We start from the raw sequence: 16,824 nt of genomic DNA on the forward strand, positions 1-16,824 counted from the left end.
TGCATTCAAAAACACTGAGTGAGAAAAAGCTGCTTCTTTAAAGACATTTAGCACATATTGTTTCTGAACAAAGAAGTGGTCTTTTTAGCCCTGGAGTGGTTTAAAATGTGTCATTTTACCAACAAAGTTAACTTTAACTTCAGATTTATGTTCTCATCAAAAAAAAACATATCACAGGATTTACAAGTGTTTCCTATGTATTTTCTTAGTATACAGAAATAATGTACCACAAGGCTCATAATGTGATACAGGTTCAGATCAGTGCTGAACACTAGAAAGACTGAACACTAAAAACATTCACAGATCTAAAAGTGAAGGTTCACATCAAAAAGTATTAATGCATGTATCAAATACATGACTTACACATTCTTATCTATATGCAAGACATACAAAACATATCCTACAAAGCTGACATGTTCAAACTGTTACCAGTACTGTGCCAGTTCATATAGGCTACACTTCCAAACCCTGCATAACCAACTGCATTATCACTTGGCAAAACTCAATATGCATGCAGGGACGTAGACAGAGCTAGTGTAGCAGGTACTAAACCCCGCCGATGTGACACGCCATGTGCATGCCTGGTTTATTTCACGGGTTAGTCCCGCCGTGGGTCCAGCTCAGACAGCTGGAATCTATTCTTGCCGTTAGCTTAACAGTCCTTCAGGGCTGCTACAACGAGCTAACTGTTGTGTTGGCTAATGCAAGTAGCTATCTACTGCTTGATAAAAAAAAAAGGGAAACATAAATCTGAAAACAGGAAATTTGGACTCTGTTGAAAAGGCCTAAATAAAATGTAATTTTTTAGTGACGTGTTTAAAAGTAGTTCACAATTTGCACATTATAATTCCCTTTCTGATATGCTACTGTATGAATCTACCACTGTACCGCATACAGTGGCAGAGAGTTGAAGATGAAATCTGGAAACTAATTGGACCAACGCAATGTCAATATTGTATTCTGGTTGTTGATTGGTTAGGGAAGACGTCCTCCGCTGGAGCATCATTTTACATGTTTTGGCCAATAAATTGATTTAAGAGATCCCGCTGCTGCAAAATTATGAGCGCCGCTGCTAAAATTTCAGGCGATCATTAATGTCAACGAGCTACTAATGATTTTCTCTCGCACACTGTGCAACACCCTATGTTATTGTGGATTTTTTAGTCATCCTCACTCTCTTCGTTCTTCAAAGGACATCTTCGTGTTTTTGCAAGAGTAGCGTTGCTCCGTTAAGGAATAAGGCAGTGCGTGTGTGTGTAAATGTGCGTGTGTAGTTGCGCGAGCACAGAGGGTGAGCAGCAGAAACATGATGTGAACGCAAGCGGAGCAGAGCAAAAGTTTAGCAGTAAGTTGTCAATCTGGCAGTAAATGTACAGTACAGACTACAGTTTGTCAGTTAATAAATGCTGCAGCTCCTCAAGACAAAGAAAATACTCATCTATCGAAGGAGGTTAGCCCCGAAGTTAGCAACAACACGTTAGCTTAACTTGACCAGGCTCACTTAAGGTGGACTGACTTTTAAGGTGGACCAGAAATTCTCATTTTAGTGTCAATGTCAGCCACTCTTTAACAGAGAAATGTCATGCCCCCACATATGACAACCCCCCGCCGCTCCAAAGCTGTCAACCTAGGGGAAACACTGCTTTCCCCTCTTACCAGCCCTGCAAGTGTCGCTGCTGAAGCATTTTAATCAGAATTTCAATAATGGATTTTTTCTAAATAACTGAGAAAAAATGATTTATAAATGATACTGAGATTTGGTAATGGTTTATACCTCTTTTTATATATTTTGTTCTCCTATGTCTATTTCAAAGACATTGGTGTCATTTAAAAGGGTATAGTCAGAGTAAGAGTATACAGAGTCCACAGAGAGAAAGTTTCAAATCTCATGTGGATGCTGTCAGTAGGTTAGGTATTTTTAGATGGGGCTGCATAAAGAGAAGATTTTTGCATGTTTTGCATTTGTCTCTCTCACATAAAATATATCACAGTCTTATCCAACCATACCGCTCTGGCATTAGCACTTGAGTCAGTTAACTGCTCATTTCTATATAGTAGACTAGTTAGTAAATAACAGACTGTACAAATGCCTCATCACCATGTACAGTCTGTCTTCTTGCTGTCTGTCACTCTGTCTCATGCTTAACGGAATTCTGTTGGTGTATATTTTCCTGAGGCCTTTAGGGTCTGGTCCAGCTTTGTATGTACGAGCCCCCTTTCCTCCACAAATTGAATCCCCTCAGGCAGCACAATAGCAGCATGAATACATGCTCAACTTGATTTTCATTGTCTGAATCCACTTTTCAAGGGGACAAGTGGAGAAAAACACCGCTGAGCAAGCACATGTGCGAGACTAGAGGGCAAAGCAGGCTAAAAAGAAAACCTTGCCAGGCAGGCGAAGAAAACACAAAATGCAACTTGGAGAAATTTCTCACCAAGGCTGTGCATGACAGGGGAAATAACATTTTGTCTCCTACACTAAACAGCTTCAGTCATTCATAATTCAGACATGTATTTGTGTTTATCTATATCTTAAGTCTAAATGCATCTAATATAAAACCTAAAATAAAAAAACAGTATTTGACTCAGTACCACTGGCAGTGTACACAAAATATGTTTAGACTCTAAAATGCTGTTTCACTGTAATAATCATCTTGAAATATATGGTTGGTGGCCCTGCATTAAGTTTCAGATGTGCATAAAGATAATAAATCTGGTACAATTGTACAATACAGTACAACAGGCTATAGCACCTCTTCTTTTATTCCGTACAAGTGAAAAACTGAAAAAGCAATTGCTGCCTGATGCAAAAAATATTTCATCAAGCAGCAATCTTAATAAGCTGCTCTCTTCATGGATATAAAGCACTTACTGCTACAGCATTCATTATAAAACCAGCTAAAAATACAGACCTACACAATAAATCAGTAAACAAAGTTATTTTTTGAGGAAAAAATAACAACCCTCTATACACGAGCACAGGTATATAACCAACATAGAGGGATATTGTTGGAAAGAATGTGATGTGGTGCATCCCGAGTTACATAAACACCAGCAGGCTTTCTCCCATTGCTCTCATATTTTACAAAGAGAGTCTATAAGAAACCATAAACGAAAAACTTGAAATATATGGATGTGCTAGAAAGACCTGCTTCATAAAAAGTGGTTCATGAACCACTGAGCACTGTGGCTGAAGAACACTGTTATAGAGTTCATGACACCAACCCCATGACCGCATTATTAAACTCTAATAGTCAGTTCATTAACATGAAATTTAAAGAGCACTTTTGCATGAACACCACTTCCAGTTTAAACAATTTCTTATATTCTTTCATAAACGACATACTCTAACTTAACTTCAAGCACCCTTAAATGAATTTATATCTTTAACTTTCATATGTGTGGAGTACAGTTTGACCCTAGTAGTTCAACCTCTACATGTGTGGGATATTTTGGTGCTCAGTCCAGCCTTGGTGGGTTCATCTTCTGCTGACACAACTAAGCACTGCAGCTGAAGGCGAAGGTGCTTCATGTCATAACACTTGCTGGCATTTGGTGGAAGACATTACTAGAATGGTATTTTCTTATAGGTTTCATGTTTTATGTTTTAGTGTTTTTAGCCTTTTTCACAAGTGGAATTCAGTATATGTTACTGCTTTCTTTGTTGTTCCTGTTATTTGCTCCTGCAATGGCCCTGTTTCTCCAAAGCTTTTTATCATCTTGTTCAGTTTATTATCCTTGATATCCGCCTACATTCTTGTGTTGTTCAGCTGTCTCAATCTCAGGTGGGTATCTGCTTATTCGAGCCAAGCCAGGCTCTGCCAAGTGATTTCTCCAAAGATATTTTGGCAGAAAGGAGATAGAGGGGAAAGCAGGAAAGGAAAGCAGGAGGGAGACCATGTGCAGAGTTTCTGGAGTGCCTCTGGTGATACTGTGTCCCATCTCAGAGAGGAGAGATAGAGCGAGTGAGAGTGTGAATGTGTGTGTGTGTGTGTGTGTGTGTGTGTGTGTGTGTGTGTGTGTGTGAGAGAGAGAGAGAGAGAGAGAGAGAGAGAGAGAGAGAGAGAGAGAGAGCGAGAGAGAGAGAGAGAGAGAAAAGGAGGCTGGGAAAAATAAGGGGTCAGTCCAGGGTTTGTCCTCGAAAGGAGAGGAACTACTTCTGCATGTATGTGAGGAATGAGTGTGTGTGAGTGTGTTTGCTCAAACTGATGTTTAAGGTCATTTTTTCAGCTTGTACACAGAGGACATAATAATAATAGTCCACCACCATGAGCCGGACCACCTTCTTTGAGGTAAGTCGAAATGTACAGCATTAAGGTTAAGTGCCATAAAATGCATTAACTGAGACTTCTAATTTCCACTTTGTGATAAAGAATTGGAAGAAAGTAAACTTTTTTCATAAGGCCTCAGCTGAGCACGAGACTCTTTTTGAGAGATATTTAGAAGAGGTAAAGCAGAATTTGGGAAGTCACATTAATAATTTCTTCTTCTTCTTCATTGTTTTAATGATTTTGATTCTTCAAAAATATCTCCAGAAACTTAGCAAACACTGTGGCACCTGGCTTGGAGCATCGTTTACTGCAAAAAAACAGGATGATCTGTTTGGTTAAGCATGATAAACTATCACTTTAAAGTGTCACTCTGACATTAGAGTAATAATTTTGGTCAGCAGCCTTATGATGAGTTAGAGAGACACAATTATGGTTTTCTGAATTCCAAAAATACAGAAGAAGTTTAAAGTCTCAGGAGAGTTTATGAAGTCAAAGTTTCTGTGTCAGATTTAGAGTAAACAAGTCATGATTTTTCTCTTGGCTTCTAGTCTTGTCTCACAGGGCCTGATGAGCACTATTGAACAGGGTAGTAATTTGCTGTCAGCAGGCCTATGAACTTGTGCTGATTTACAACATGCTCTGGGAAGTGTGCCATGCTCTCAGTAGCTGTTACATAAAAGCTGTGAGCAAATTTAGCAAATATTTAGATGGTTCATGAGAAAGATACAAGTTTTTCAAGCTTGATGTCAAGGGGAATTTGTACTGCAAATTCTGTTACTATTATATTCACAATAAACAAAGTGAATTCTGACAAAAACCTTAACTAACAATGTTGTACTTTAGCATTAAAGTTCATTATGAGCAAACTTCATCTGCTGATAAAAAGATTTTTTTTTGTCGTTGTTTTTAATGTACAAATGTACTACTTTAAAGGAATCACCATCATATTTGTACGGTAAATAAGCTAACACTAGCACCTGTTTAGCTTAGTTTAGCATAAAGGCTGGAAACAGCTAGCCTGGCTCTGTCGAAAAGTGGCAAAATTCCCCTACCAGCACCTCTGAAGCTCACTTATTAATAAGTTGTATCTTTGTTTACTTTGTACAAAAACTGAAGTGTAAAAACAGCAGTTATTTGCTAGCCTATTTCTTGGTCAGTTGCATTGACTTACTGCTTTACAGGTGCTGCTAGGCAGATTTTGCTACTTTCAGACAGAGCCAGGCTAGCCCCTGTTTTCCCTGTTTTTTCGCTAAGCTAAGCTAACTGGCTGATGGCTATAGCTTCATATTGAACAGACATGAAAGTGGTATTGATCTTCTCATCTAAATCTCTGAAAAAGTGTTTTCAGGTTTTTGAGACTTTTGAACAGGCAAAAATATATTGAGGGCTTAGCACCCTTCTTTGCACTTGAAAAAAGGTTTGAACAAAGAGTCAGGGAAAGCTGATCGAGGACTTCCTAAGAGTGTACTGAGACTGATGCTTGTGGAAAATTTAGGGCAGGCTGTCAACTGGCAGCATGCAAAGAGTCAGCTGAGTGCTTCATTGATTAGGCTACTTCCCTTGATTGAAAGAGAAATTCTGTCCAGTTTCAGTGACTGTGAAAGCAAGAGGAATAATGGCAAACGCTGGGCAGCCATATGCAGCTACTATCATGCTCAGCGTTTGAAGTAATGATCCTTCGGTTCAAGATTACCCACTACATTCATCAGCTTTCACATTAAGAGGAGCTATTATGGCTAAGAGACTTCTTCAGTTGTTATCCATTACAGTGCTTGGGTGACTAAAGGGAGATACAGTGAAAATTACAAACCAGATTACCTTTGATGTCAAACTCAAGAGTTTAAAAACACTGTGCATTCAAAGAGTGTTCATTTGAAAAACCACTTGAATTCCCCTCACATAAACCCTCACAAGCACGTACATGGCCTGTATGACCTGTGCTGTCAGCAGTGCCCCGTATCCCCATGAGGGGACAAAGGCGTCTGATAATAAGATTTACAAGGGCACAGCACAAACGAGTGCACACTGTTTCACTTCGCACAGCCCTAATGACACCCTTGATGCTCTTCGTGAACACGCAAATGCATCAGCATGTGCCCCTAGAATGCAGTTGGGAAGGTTAACAGATGGAAAGCAAAACAAACCATCTCCCAGGATGCCTTTTACTGAGCCGTCAGCATGTCCCGTGCTCAGATCCTGTACTGCATGAACACGCACTGAAAAAACACTGACAAGATTAAATACTAAGATTTTATATCAGGAATTGTAAAGTTTATTGCAGGGGTTTTTTTTAGCTAAAATCTCACTACAATAGCAGATTTTGATGGTTTCAGGAAATTCAGGTAAACTCAGGTAATTTTGCCTTCAGGCGAATGTCATTAAGACATTTGTTTGACAAAAAGAAGACAATTAACTCTTTTTTTGTTCAATTACAATCTCTTAACAAAGGTTCCACTGCCAAAAAGAGAAATACTGACTTTAGGAAGATAAGATAATTTGACGTAAATACCATCAGGCTAAAAAGTCTGGAAAAAAGATTAAATGACTTACCAACCTTGTGTTTTTTGCAGTACAAACAGCAGATGGTATATGTGTAGAGTTCTCTCTCTCTCTCTCTCTCATTCTCATTCTCTCTTTCTCGACTGTGCACTCAGCAAATCTTTAGGTATCCATTAGCAGGTTATTACACTGTCCAGTAAGGGAACCAATTTAGCTGGGACAGCTCTGCTGAGCAGCACAGTTTCAGGGCAAATTGTGGGCCGCCACCCACCATCCTCCTCGCATATGCTGTACATCACTACTGACATGGTCTAATTAAGATGAAAAAGACGTGCGCAAGAGACCAGCAGGACAACACGCTCGCTTTTTTTCTCCCAGCCTCATTATTCAGATTGAGAGTAACTGTACTCGATCAGGAAAACTGGACACACTTGGAGTGTCGGCTGTGTTTTATTTTCATTGGTATATTTCTGGTTGGATCAAAAAAACTAATCGTATTTCTCTGAGGATTATTTTGTTGGACAAGGTTGTCATGCAGGCATCAATTTTCTTTCCAGTTGTCCATATTTTATTCAAAGGGGCTGCGATTCGATTTTATGTCTTTAAAATTGAGACCACATTTCCTATAAGCCTCTTGCTTGCTCTTGCAACAGGGATAAGAACCAGAAAAGAAGTATTTAAACACTATTAGACAGTTTATGCTTTTTCAACTTTACAGCCTTTAACATTCTTCCAGTCATGTGATAATGGATTAGGTCAACCTTTAAAACTTATTCTTAGATTGATGCAAGAGTAGGTCCGGCTTTTACTGCCTGTGGTTTGCACAGTAGTAGCCACCATCAAATTTACCACATCCTGAATTTGCAGTGAATACGAGGCATGAATTAACTGCAGTCTCGGAAATATGTGTAAAATTCACTAGCTGGCTTTTGTGTATCATTTTTGGCAAACACACATACTGTACATCTTATGTTTTCTGCAGGTGGAGATTCTGGATGCCAAGACAAGGGAGCAGCTTTGTTTTTTAGATAAGGTATATGCCCACATATTGTTAGTGGTTTAAATGAATCCTTTGTGCCAAAAAGAGAGCAATACAAGACTATTTAACACATGAAGCGCTGTCAACCTGTCAACTGTCACTGATAATACATCAAGGTTTCATATTTCCATTCAGGTGGACCCTTATTCAACTATAGGAGACATCAAGAATCTTTTTCACAAATCATGTGAGTATTATTACAATGTACAATGGTTTTGTGTTGGCCTTTATTTTTTTATCATGATCTCTGATAGCAAAATAAAAATGTATAACATTCTTATATAAAACTGCAGGTTCATTGAATTTAGCTGTAATAATATATTTTTGTGCTGTTATTTTTCTTTTATTGCACTTTGACTGTGAAATAAAATTCAAAGTTATATGGTTCTCAGATAGAAATGATGATTAATACACTAATAAGTGAATAATCTCACAGTGCATCATATTGCATCCCTTCCTCAGAGAGATGTGAAATGTTACCAAATGTTTCCCAAGCCTGAGGCTGTCAGCATCTATCAGAGCAGCAGAGCTCAACGTTATTCCATTGTGATCAATTATTATTGGGCCTGAGGCCAAAATCTGTGCAATGCCATCTCTGCCCAACCCTGTGTATGTGTGTGTGTGTGTGTGTGTGTGTGTGTGTGTGTGTGTGTGTGTGTGTGTGTGTGTTTGATCTGCTCAGATCCTCACTGGTATCCAGCAAGGCAGGCACTGAAGCTCGATCCCAGTAAGTAGTCATGTTGTGATTATTAACATTATGAGTATGTGTTAGTGTTTCATAAACAACAGTGAAGCTGTGTTAGGAAATGTGGTTTCTGTGGGTGGTAACTGTTTATTGTTTAAAATGTGGACTTCATTACCCACAAATTACTATGAGGTAATGTCTGTAAACTACAGACTGTGTTCTTATGTTCACCAACTATCCCAGCTGTCTCATCTACTGGAAATGTGATGCTGTTCTGCGCTGCAGTCTCATAATGTGATTTGGCTAAGTAGGGATGCATATTTAGCATCATAATTCCAAGAGCTTGTCTATATTCTATGGTGTTAAAATTCATCTATTGAGAAATATCCATCCAGGCACTTTTGTTTTGTCATCTGGTGCAATTTGTGATGTGACTTTGATGTTGAGACACGTCCAGTTTCCAACTATCAAATTTATGCTGGTGCTGGTGGCCCGGGAACTGCTTGAGGGAGGAGGACTGCACAAAGATCTGCTCGTTTCATCAGCCTCTTCTTTATTCAAAAAGCATTTTATACCACATTTTATACATTTACAAGTTAAATAATTGCAGCTCAACTTAGCTTGTAAGGAAACATCTCAAGTCTAGCTCTCCATTCAGTCCATGTGGCGATAGTGTGTTTAATTTATGTATTCAAGGAGTTTCACATTTTAAAAGCAATAGATCCAGATTGCCACCTCACCTATTGCAATTCTAGACTAGAAATTGTGTGGCTGTGTTCTAGAAAATGTTTTGCTACAGGAGAATTTAGATCCTGTCTCCTAATAGCGCTTTTGTGTACTCAAATCTGAATTTTCAATTGTCACTTCGTCTTCCCCACGCACATCAAGCCATATGGGCATTTCAGCAACAACCCCACTGGTGGCACAAGTAATGCATCCCTTTACATTAAAGGTCTGTCCTGAACAGGGATGCCTGAACTCTTTAGTGCAGGTTGTGTTATTGCAATGAAGTGCATGAATAACAAGGAGAATTCAGGTTTTCATGGACTTTGGGATGGCTTCTCAAATCAGAAGGGACTAGAATGTCTTCAAAACTTTTGCCACTCTTGTATGCAGTCCAGTTTAGTTCACCAGTGCAGCATCTCAAACAGTCCATGTCCATAATGTGAAGTATATCATTTAAAGGTGCAGTGTGTAGGATTTAGTGGCATCTAGTGGTGAGGTTGCAGATTGCAACCAACTGAATACCCCTTCCTTTCCCCTTCCACTTCCAAGCGTGTAGGGAACCTACAGTGGGCGCAACACTCAGGAAAAACGCATAAGACCCTCTCTAGAGCCAGTATTTGGTTTGTCTGTTCTGGGCTACTGTAGAAACATGGCAGTGCAACATGGTGGCCTCCGTGGAAGGGGACCCACTCCCTATGCAGATATAAAGGGCTCATTCTAAGTTAACAAAAACCACAACGATTCTTAGTTTCAGGTGACTATACACTAATTAAAACATAGTTATATTCCATTTCTGCTAAGTCTGTTCTGCTAGATGCCACTAAATTCTACACACTGCACCTTTAAAAGACATGCATGTCGAGCAAAGCTACTGAAATAACTGAAAAATGAGGCAGGTGCATTTAGAGTGCAGTTAACTCAGGCTTATTGTTTTCACAGGGCTTATACTGAAACCTATTATGTCTGCTTATATCTGATATATTATATCTGCTAGGCAGTTATACATTACTTCATGCACCTGCAGCCTTGTGGCATTTGTGTCAGGTGGAACATGGAACTGAGTGCTGAGGCACTTAATCTCAAAGGCTTCTCCTTGATCCACTGTAGCTTGGATTGAACCTCTCTGCCAAATGAATAAATGTAAATGAAAATGCATTTTGTAAAACCTAGATGTAATAAATGGGGGAATGAAATGGGGGATTTTGAAATAAAATCACAGCCATTACACAGTGCGATCCAGAATGTTAAATAACATTTGCAATAACCTTCCCTCTGGAGGTGAATGAAAGACATAAAGAGTCTGCCACATCTTTACAAAGCCACCATCACCATGGAAACCCTTGTCTTTTTTTGTCTTTTTGTCTCTTTCTTTCTTTTCACCATAAAAGCTAGATTGTCTAATGTGCACCATTTTTCCATTCATTTTAGCAAAAACAGCAAAGGCAAATACAGCACATACAGTATAAAGTATTATAGTATTATGATATTCTTGATGAAGCTGTTTTGAATGGACTGCGGACTGTCTGGTTACTAAAAAGCACAAATTAGAGATTTGGTTAAAAGCCATCTGGGCCAGTTCCCCTTGAGGTTATTCTAAAAATGTCATCCAATTAGTACAGCATATTATCTGTGGCTGTGCCCCCATGAGTTTTCAGGTAGGGAGAACGTGTGTGGAAAGACTGATCAGACATGCATCAGAAGTGCCACAAAGCGTCTTTACAATGCTTGCATAGGTTACTCATAATCATATGACTATTATTGCCAACTGACTTCCTCCAACTCAATGAAGAAAAATCAGAAATATTTTTATTCGGGTCATTGGACACATCATATTTCAGTGACATGTCTTAACCTAGCGCTTTCCGTTAAGCCTAATGCCAGAAATTTAGGAGTCATCTTTGATTCCAATTTAACTTTTGATCATCATGTTAATAAGGTAGTTCAGTCTTGTTTTTATCTACCGTGAATGGTTTCAAAAATCAGATCAGTTCTATCATTCTCTGACTTGGAGAAAGTTATTCATACATTACTTTCTCAAGAATTGAATATTGTAATTCACTCTTTACCTGCCTGAACAGTAAAGTGCACTCACGCCTTCAAGTTATACACAATGCTGCAGCCAGATTGTTAACTGGATCAAACAAAAGAGATCACATGACCCCCATTTTAGCCTCTTTGCATTGGCTTTCAGTTAATATCAATATTGATTTTACAGTTTTACTCATTACTTTTAAAGCACTACATGGTCTAGCTTACATCTGTCAACTTTTGTGCCCTTTCACGCAACCTCAGATCTCACAGCAAAACTTTGCTAACAGTACCCTGACCCAGACTTAAGAATAAAGGGCCCCGAAACCCTGCAGCAGTCTTCCTGTTGAAATTCATCTTGGAACCTCAAAATGTTGTTTCTCAGTTCTAGGAAGCGTGCTTATTCAGTAACATGATGTTTCCAGAGGATAGAAGAATTATTTTATACTACAATTTGAGATTAAGTTAAATTTGCACATATAAAATATTTTTTTCCTTCTTTTTCAGAGGGGAAATCACTCAGAGACAATGAAATCTTACAGAGTCTACCTGTCGGGACCACTGCCACCATGTATTTCAGAGATCTTGGTCCACAGTTAGGTTGGACTATGGTAAGAAGGAGGGCACAATCAGAGATTAGTGATGTGCAAATACTGTCATATATTCAAGGCAGCTGAAAAAAATTGTGTCTGGAACATGAAATTAATGTAAACTGATGTAATTTTAGTACATAATTAGTACTTAATGTTGGGATATCTGGCTGAACCCTTGTTTGGGATGGAAAGCAAAGGATCCAAAATTAGTTTAAAAATATTTCCCTTTTTTGCTTTTTACGTTTACTTATAACTATATGGTATACATTTTTTCCTGTGTAGTTTGCATATCACCTTTTTACATTGTTTTTGTTTTTTTTGTTTTGTTTTTTTAAACAGAGCAATAGATGAGGTGTTACAGGTTGTTGTTTTTTTTCTTTTGTTTGCAGGTGTTTCTGGCAGAGTACATTGGGCCTCTTCTTACCTACCTCCTGTTTTATTTCCGGGTTCCGTACATTTATTCACACATATATGCCTTTACCTCCAGTCCCCATCCTGTTGTAACGTAAGTGGGAAAAAGAAACCTCGACAACAGCACAGGCTGTGGCTTTAAACCTACATTCAGACTTGTTATAATACATTTACTGCCATGAGTTTGATTAATTTTCTCCAAAAGTAACCAAGTGTAAAGTCTGCCTTTGTGAAGTGTGAAGTTAACATTCAGTGTAAGTCTGAAATCAGTGTTGATCTGGTCATTGGTTATATATTATAGTGTCACACAGGATAGCTGGGCCCAGCAGTAGGTGGACATTAAATGGTCATTCCCCTCCACCAAATAAATTACATAAAGTTAAAATGCTATGTCGTAAAATTAATACATGGAAGGTACCATATTCACAGTAAATTTCACTTTCTTTGCTGCTTTGGTCCACAGGAATCATTAAAGTTTCATCTTTTCTCATCTCAAATTTACAATCTGCTACAAAAATAGTGCAATGAAGTTCATACTGGAACAAGAGCATATTCAACTCAGTCATTTCTTTATATGTATTTGTACTTGTAACCTCATCCCTGCTCTCCTCTCTGTCTCTCAGACTAGCCTGTGCCTGTCACACCTTCCACTACATGAAGAGGTTGATAGAGACTATCTTTGTGCATCGTTTCGCCCACGGGACCATGCCTCTCAGGACAATAGTCAGGGTGAGGATATGACTGCCCTTGAAAAGAAGAGCCTCTGAATATACTCACCTCTTTTAAAATATGTCTTCTTTTCATTGTCCCGTGCCAGCTGCTGTGGTTCTGAATTTCGCCTAAGAACTGGGAAAAGATTTCTAATACAGACAGTTTCCAGAACAGTGTCTAGATGAGGAGAAGCAGCTATTCTATTGTGTGTATTTAAGTAGTTTAATAATATACATTCCATTAGTAAATGTTACAGTAAATGTTAAAAGGACAATCAGACCTTGAACACCTTTCCTTGAATGTTCTGCCTCCCTAATTACAGAGTAATTTAATATCCAGACAAATGTTAGGTTTATTATACCATCAGTGATGAGACAGCTGTCCTATAAGGTACTGATGAACCTCCAGAGTTCACAGTTATGAGCACCACTTTGAAGTAAAAAATCAATTTATTTATTTTTTTTATATTTTAATCAACAGGATTATTGTACAAAACGTAATGAACAGTTTTGTTTTGTTTTTATTTTCACATATTCATACATCTTTATTGTTTTTGTCCCCTCTCAGAATTGTGCCTATTATTGGAGTTTCTCAGCTTGGTTGGCCTACTACATCAACCACCCTCTTTATACACCTCCATGTAAGTACACACACCACACACACACATACACACAATCTCATTTCTCTCTATTTCCTGTAGCTTATCAAGGCTAGACTATCTCTCTTCACAGCATATGGAGAACTGCAAGTGAACTATGCATTAGTCTTGTTTGTGGTACGTATACTGATATATACTCAGGTCTGATATTAATTCAGTGTAGATACAGTATTGCATATGACAGGGTGTGTATCTGCTCTAGATATGTGAACTGGGCAACTTCTCCATTCACTTGACTCTGAATAATCTCAGAGGAGAAGGTGAGTTGTTGAGCTTTATTATGTTTACTTCCAGAATATAGCACAACATATATTTGTTTAAACATAGAAGAAGCTAAAGGAGGAATACACTAAGTTTTGACTGAGATTGTCCACATTTCACATGCTCTAAGTCGATCATTTGGTGCTCCATAATACCACTGTGATCCAAATTGAAAGCATGCATGTCATATTTTCATCACCACAAGAAATACTAAATGTTATATCACCTAAATAAACTACTTTTTCTACCGTTCTCACCACTGTTCCTCAGGATCCAGGGGCAGAAAGTTCCCTATGCCAACTAAGAACCCCTTCACATGGCTATTTTTATTTGTATCCTGTCCAAATTACACATATGAGGTAATACAGAATATTTATACTAATTCATCACGGCAATAAATATCGCCCATGCTTGTATGTTTACCTCTTTGTCCTCCTGCATATTTGACACATACTGTAGGTTGGAGCTTGGGTGAGCTTTTCCATCATGACCCAGTGTCTGCCAGGTGTGCACATTATCTTTTCTTCACATGAATCCACTTAGTGTATCAGTAATTTTCTACCAAAATCTGTATGGTCCAATGTTTGTACGTTTTGTCTTCCAGTGGCCTTGTACACATTATTGGGGTTCATTCAGATGACCATCTGGGCCAAAGGGAAGCACAGAACCTACAGCAGGGAGTTCAAGGACTATCCCAGCCTCCGGATGGCTATAATACCGTTGATTCTCTGATTGCTGTTGAAACATGGACTATTGCAGCATATACAGGTGTATATTCACCCCAGATGAGTGTTTTTCACAACAAAGAGGTTTTCAGCACTATGCAAGGTTCCTTACTATCGATGAATGGACGGAAAGAGGTGGAAATGGAAGCAATAATTTCATGGCAATATACTGTAGCACTTAAAAAAATGCTGGGAACATTTTAATAGTCTTTTAAGTTTCAACACTGGGTTTAAGTTTCTTCCTTGGAGTTTGATTTGGCTTTTTTATATGAACTTATTAATAATATTATAAATCTTCATTGCTGTCATATTCACATTGGTTATACATAATCATTGGATTTATTGGTATTTGGCTCCTTCAGGATGGCATGTCAGCATTTTAGCAACGCTTATTTAAACCAGTGAGAAGTGGTCAATGCAAATTGGCTTATTAGTTGTGTTACTTCCTTTGATGATTAATGCTTCTAGCACTAATTAAGTTTTCAGGTTAAGTGAAAGGAATAAAACATACTCATCATAATTAAGTGCCTGTGGAAGCAAACCAACAAGCTCAAATTTAAAATGTCATGGCATCCATTTAAGAGTGCAACATCACTTTTATGTAAGCTCTCAGGATGAATGCTGATCAAAGCAGACATTTAATTATACTAATACTAAGGTTCTCCACTGTATATCTTAGATTGTTTTCTTCAAAGAAGAGGAAAGAATACTGTAGAAATGTGACTTCTGGCATTAACATGCAGAGGGCTACTGCAGTGGTTCTCTAACCTTTACTGTCTAATCTCAGGTTTTGTTAAAACTGTTTTCTATAAAAGTGAATGTAAGTAATCTCAAGTCAGACAATGTGTCTTAAGGAAAAGTGTAACTTTATTTGACATGATGCTCCTCTCAGAAACATCACTTTTATGACATTTTGTCATCTTCCTCTAATGACACCAGGTGGTGGTGGAATACAGTACAGACAGTTTAACAAAGTCGCACACATGATGAAGCGCAAAGGTCGAACACATTAGTTGCAAAAAAAAATTTTTTACATTGTATCGAAATGAATTTCATAGCAGCAAGAGGATTTTGTAACAATTATTAACTGTATTGCACTGGCGGATTTTTTTTTTTTTTTGCAGATTGCCAACATCTTGGTAAAAAATGTGATGCTTCAATTACTGCTGCATCAATAAAGTGCTAAAACTATGCTTGTCAGAGTGCTTATTTCTCATATCTAAAGAAGGCAAAAAAAAGATAAGCTTACTTGGCATCTGAAGCAAATGCACAGGACCAATGCTTTCTTCATCAAACTCTCATTACAAGCTGATATTGTACTTCTTCAACATTTCATCACTCAAAGTCATGGTCCTTGTCATGAATCTAAAGCTGTTTCATTTAGCTTGCAAGGCCTAGAAGGTGAGCAGAACATGGAGCATATAGCAGGCACATACTGTAAATGCTACACTCTTTCCAAATTCAAAGCCCACTAACCCTGTTTACCAGAAAAGCAATGTTGAACATGTGTAGTACTGCCACATGTCAAATCATCAGTCAAACAGGACATACATAATGTTCCATTTAAGGGGCTGCCTCATTCACAGACTGCATTTCAAGGATTGATCCAACACAATACATCAACAAGGGCTGCCCCATTCTAAAGGCTCCTCCACATGTGGATGACAAATGTAGACTTGTATCCCAAAATTGACCATATACCAGTCACTTGTCTCTTGTGATGACACTATAGTGAAACATCTGTAGATTATCACACTTGTAGAGGAGGCTCTGGTTCTGCCTACAAGCATTCAGCCCGAATTCTACAAACATGGCAGCCCCTGAAATGAAAACTGTTGACTGTCTTCCAATTGAGGTTCTTAAGTAAAGTTCACTTCCCCAAACTTTTGATGGATGTGGTATCAATATACCGCTGCGCCCCAGCAGCTTTTGGATGCAACACAATAGTGTCATCTTCTCTTGACTGCTGCTTGGCGAAATTCACAAACACCTAAAAGGACACAGAAACATCCAAATGAACAACATAGGAAGGTTTTTTTAGAGCATCAGGTGGACATAAGACATATAATGAAGAAAGAATAACAGAATTAAATATTAGTCAAATGGTGAAGCAAAAAGCATTGCTGTAATATATTTTTAAAAATGAATTATTCACATGTAGACTAATTTGACTGAGCCAAGTTAAAATCTGAAAGGAAATGTGCACTCAATATTCCC

The 16,824-nt window shown here is 38.3% G+C and overlaps 2 protein-coding genes across 2 annotated transcripts in view; one reads left to right on the forward strand and one right to left on the reverse strand.

Annotated features, from left to right (window-relative positions):
* The first annotated feature begins 1,828 nt into the window (after positions 1–1,828).
* On the forward strand, positions 1,829–15,800 carry tecrl2a (trans-2,3-enoyl-CoA reductase-like 2a). The gene is made up of 13 exons (XM_067577741.1): positions 1,829–4,292; positions 7,753–7,803; positions 7,945–7,996; positions 8,492–8,536; positions 11,756–11,859; positions 12,231–12,346; positions 12,876–12,981; positions 13,531–13,603; positions 13,695–13,738; positions 13,824–13,881; positions 14,153–14,241; positions 14,342–14,387; positions 14,487–15,800. Exons 1-13 carry the CDS (start codon positions 4,269–4,271, stop codon positions 14,612–14,614), a joined length of 936 nt encoding a protein of 311 aa, XP_067433842.1. The 5' UTR covers positions 1,829–4,268; the 3' UTR covers positions 14,615–15,800.
* LOC137173055 (retinal-specific phospholipid-transporting ATPase ABCA4-like) overlaps positions 15,457–16,824 on the reverse strand; it is a 34,196-nt gene continuing 32,828 nt past the window's right edge. The window contains exon 51 of the mRNA XM_067577740.1: positions 15,457–16,597. Coding sequence (XP_067433841.1) covers positions 16,478–16,597 — 120 coding nt within the window. The 3' untranslated portion in view covers positions 15,457–16,477. The remainder of the gene's footprint in view (positions 16,598–16,824) is intronic.

The sequence above is a fragment of the Thunnus thynnus genome, chromosome 21 (genome assembly GCF_963924715.1).
Source record: "Thunnus thynnus chromosome 21, fThuThy2.1, whole genome shotgun sequence".
Taxonomy (NCBI): domain Eukaryota; kingdom Metazoa; phylum Chordata; class Actinopteri; order Scombriformes; family Scombridae; genus Thunnus; species Thunnus thynnus.

Coding starts and splice junctions, on each gene's coding strand:
- tecrl2a (XM_067577741.1), top strand. CDS start 4,269: ATGAGCCGGACCACCTTCTTTGAG. Junction 4,293..7,752: donor GCCGGACCACCTTCTTTGAG/GTAAGTCGAAAT, acceptor TGTTTTCTGCAG/GTGGAGATTCTGGATGCCAA. Junction 7,997..8,491: donor GAATCTTTTTCACAAATCAT/GTGAGTATTATT, acceptor TGATCTGCTCAG/ATCCTCACTGGTATCCAGCA.